Consider the following 4,368-nt stretch of genomic DNA (forward strand, 5'->3'; position numbering starts at 1 on the left):
GGGATGGATGTTTGTCTTTGGCACACAGCCCAGGTGAGGAGCTGAGTATGACGAAAGCAAACAACTTTATGCTAATAGTCATGCATCATAGTCTACATCTCCATATATTTAGTAATAAGAGAGATATTAGAAACCATTTACTCTAATCCCTTCCTTTTAAAGATGAGGAAATTAAAACTCCACCAGATAGAATCTTGCCCAAGATTGATCACATGGCTCGCTAGGCCAGTTTTGTTTTTTCCTGCCAGCACTCATGCTCAGTTTCAAACATTTATCTTATTTCCATATGAGTGAAAATCAAATTATCTCCAAGAAATCACATAGGTATATAAAGCTTTTGATTTCTCAAAAGCTTTAAGACAAATATATACATATATATATTTTTTTTTTGAAGCCATGATTTTGAATGATTTCCTAGGAGTAATAATAGTCTATCACAAGTGAAACTATATAGAAGGGTTAAAAAAGGAATATTTCCAACTGAAAATTGAGACAAGATGTGACTATAAATCAATGAGGCTGAACTTTAGAAAAAACATACCAGAAATTCTTTAGTCAGATGCATTCTTGATCAGTGTCTTCACAGGAGATTATATACTTAACTCCAGTGATACTTACACTGCTCAAACTATTTATAAACTTTCTCTTTGGAACTGTCTTAAGAACCAGTGTATATGAGACAACACACACACACATAACTCAATTACTCAAAATATCAGTCTCATTATTTTATAGTTACATCCTATTTTTGACCAAAAATGGCAATACCCATCTTGATCACCCACCTTATTCACAAGACTTGGCTCCAAATGGCTTTTGCTTGTTTCCAAAATTCAAATTCACCCTCAAAAGACGAAGATTTGCCACCACTGAGGATATTCAAAATAGTATGACGAAGGTTCTAAAGATAATTCCAAAAGTGCTTTGAGCAATGGCAGCATCATTGGGATAATGGTATAGCCTCCCAACGTGACTTCCTTGAAGGAAAGAACACTCATATGGATGTGTAAGTTCTGGTATGTTTTTGAATTTTTAAAATAAATAAATCTTGTTCTCTGATAGTCACATCTCTTAAATGAGGGGAAAAAATAGGTAAGCATAATATTAAATACAAATTTGATCTCTCTAAAAATAACACCATTCGAAATAATTCCCCACATGTATTTGCCTTTCACAAGCCTGACATTACAGACTTTATAAAATCAAGTACTATATAAATTACAGTACAGTGTAGCACTGCCAATTAAAAAAAATCAGTAGTACATTAACAGGCCTTACACTAAGATGCATAGTAAGTATAAAAATTTGCTGAATTTTCCTTACCTGTAAACAAGGGTGTCATCATAAGTACCATTGTACTGGATTTGAAACATACGTATTCCAGGGATATTTCTTTGAAAATTAAATTTAAGTAGTGCCGTAGATGACGTTGCTTCTGCCACCACAATTTTATCTTGACTTATTTTAGTATCACCATTACTACTGCTTGCATTAGAACCTGACTTAGTAGAAGTTGAGATATCTGAAGAACCAGGATCAGGTTCATGGATATGGTTTGTACTGTTTAGTAAGTGAGGGAGCTTAATTATATGAAGGTCCACTGTTTGTGTTGCTTCCCCTGCAGGATTGGAAGCAATGCAGGTAAAAGCGCCTGTATCCTTAACAGTTGTTATAAGAATGTCAAGTGTTCCATTGTCATACACCAGGGATCTTGTTGCATTTGAAATAAGCTTCCCTTCAGGAGAAATCCAGTGAATTGCAGGTTCAGGGTCACCCCTGGCTTTGCACCTCAGGGTTGCCCTTTGACCCTCCAGGACTCTCATCTCATGTGTATGACGAGTAATGAGAGGAGGCTCACACAAAAACTCTTCCTCAGGAATTGACCAAAAATAACGACCAGTTAAAAGTGCTGGAGAAGCACAGGTCTCTAGGTCATCTTCTCTGGACAGACGCCTCAACCACAACAATTCACAATTGCAATGCAAAGGGTTTCCACCAAAACTTAATGCAAAAGTAGATGGGCTTATGATTCCTGAGGTTGCTAGTACCTGAGCTCGCTGAAAGAGAGGGTCAGGCGGTAGCTTCTGCAATTTATTTGATGTTACATCTAGCCGAGTCATCTTGTGCAAGTGGGAGAAAGTCCCCTTAGGAATGTTATCAATCATGTTGTGGTCCAAACTAAGGGTGTGCAAGCTCACCATCTTCTCAACAGCATCCCAAGGAATTGTTTCTAAATTGTTATATGACAGATCCAGCTCCTCAAGGGCAAAGACATCATCAAATGCTGTAGAAGAAATTAAAGTCAGCTGATTGTTGTTCAATATCAAGTGATGGAGATTAGAAAGCCCACTGAACATATCATTTGTAATTTTAGTCAATCTGTTGCTATTCAAATGTAATGCCCTCAGATTTCTTAAGTCAGCAAAAGCATGAGGTGTAATAAAACTTATTGTATTCCTGGATAGAGTCAGGTCCACCAAGCTGGTCATATTGGCAAAATCTTTCCTTTTAATATTTGTAACAAAATTGTCTGCCAACCGCAGTTCCACAGTTCTTCTGTCAATGTTTGGTGGAACAAATAAAAGCCCTTTCTTGGCACAAAGGGTTGCAAGATTAGGAGACAAAATTTGACAGACACAACGCTTTGGACAGATCTGAGCTCTCACTGCTATGCCAATGAAAAACAGATAAAAAAGAAATTTTTCCATTGTAGATCAGATTTAAGAGCCTGTAAGAGAAGACACAAAATACAAAGTTAGCATCTAACCATTTGACTAATGTTCATATTCCTACCAGAATCATCTTATATTTATACAAATTGAAATATAAAAATAAGTTATGTATCTGTTTACTTAACAAATAAGTATACAATATCTACTCTGTATTTGATGCTGGAGTGAAAAATATACCATTTATGGCCTCATGGGATTTGAAATCAAATGGAGAAAAGAAGTCAACAGATTATTACAATTTTGTAAATTAAGCTCTATTTTTGAAACATGACCGGGGTACTCCGTGAGAGCACAAAGAAGAGATATGTAGCCTGGAAACTTTCCCTAAATCTGGGAAGACATCTTGTTAGCTCAAAAGCTTCAAGATATATTTAAGAATATAAATACACAACGCAATATACATATGACGTATTACTGAATTGTACACTTGAAACCTATATGATTTTGTGTCACATCAATAAGTTTATTAAAAAAATATACAATGCCACACCAATTAATTTAATAATAATAATAATAATAATAATAATAATAAAAGAATATACAAATATTTTATATTTGTATAAAAGAATATACAAATATACTAGCCTGGGGAGAAACAACAGGCAGTATTTGTTATTGTTAATCCCGTGGCATGATATTTGACAGTAATTAATTGTTGTTGATTAAATTTTATTCATCTTTAAAAATTCTCTTAACCATAGTATAATATTCACATCCTAACTGTAATTGTAGGGTCTTAGTCTAGAAAATAAGAAAGCTGAAAGTTTACCATAAATGCTCTGAGTTTCTTAAATATCAGAATATTTTACTTGAATATTTTACAAATGTGGATATTTGAAGATAATTTATGGAAAACAGTCATCAAAATACTTGACAGTGAGTCCAAAAAATCATATTTTACTTTCTTCTTCTTAAAATTTTAATGGATTTTTATTTATAAAAATTTAATTTAAAAAAACTGACAGCTTCATTTTTCCAGTTTGATCTTAAATATTTGTTGTTGAAATTAATCCTCAAAAATAAAAAGACTAACACATATATGATTAAGAGTTCTCATAAATTACATGTAGTTTTAAGTGCCAAGAGAGAAAACAGCTCAAGAAAATAATTCAAAATTTTAATTGATGAAAATGTCAAGTATGGAGTTATTCTAGAAATAATGCACCTAGTTCTCTAAATGAAAAATATTCTTATAGGTTCAATTTACTTTATGTCTATTTTATGCCAGATTAACTGTGGTTGTAATGAATAATTGTCATTTTCAACAAATGAAATAGAGTCTTACTCTTCTGTTCAGGACAGAATAACTAGTACTGAACTAGCCCTTCCATAATAAGCAGCAAAAAGAAAAAAAAGTACGAAAATATACAGTTTTCAGACATCAGAAAGGAGGATGCACAGAACTGTGATCTTTGAGAAAAGTGAATTAAAAAAAAAAAAATGTTTTTGTTGTTATTGCTCCTAGAGACATTTTACAAACCACAGCACAGGAAGGAAAACCAGGCAAAGCATGAACAGTCTTATTCAATTTAAGAGACAGAGATTGGAGACCAGAGACTCTCAGGTGCCTTAAATGTACAGAGCAGAATACCAGTAAGAAGAGCGTTATCAAAAAAAGAACTCCAGTAATCTCTAT

The 4,368-nt window shown here is 33.6% G+C and overlaps 1 protein-coding gene across 1 annotated transcript; it reads right to left on the minus strand.

Moving 5' to 3' along the window:
- Positions 1-547: 547 nt before the first annotated feature.
- Positions 548-2,719, minus strand: LOC120612406 (leucine-rich repeat and fibronectin type-III domain-containing protein 5). Its single transcript, XM_039874842.1, has 2 exons — positions 1,324-2,719; positions 548-977 (listed from the first exon to the last, which is right to left on the minus strand). Exons 1-2 carry the CDS (start codon positions 2,706-2,708, stop codon positions 941-943), a joined length of 1,422 nt encoding a protein of 473 aa, XP_039730776.1. The 5' UTR covers positions 2,709-2,719; the 3' UTR covers positions 548-940.
- Positions 2,720-4,368: the final 1,649 nt, after the last annotated feature.

This window comes from Pteropus medius, unplaced genomic scaffold (assembly GCF_902729225.1).
Source record: "Pteropus medius unplaced genomic scaffold, Ma_sr-lr_union100, whole genome shotgun sequence".
Classification (NCBI taxonomy): Eukaryota; Metazoa; Chordata; class Mammalia; order Chiroptera; family Pteropodidae; genus Pteropus; species Pteropus medius.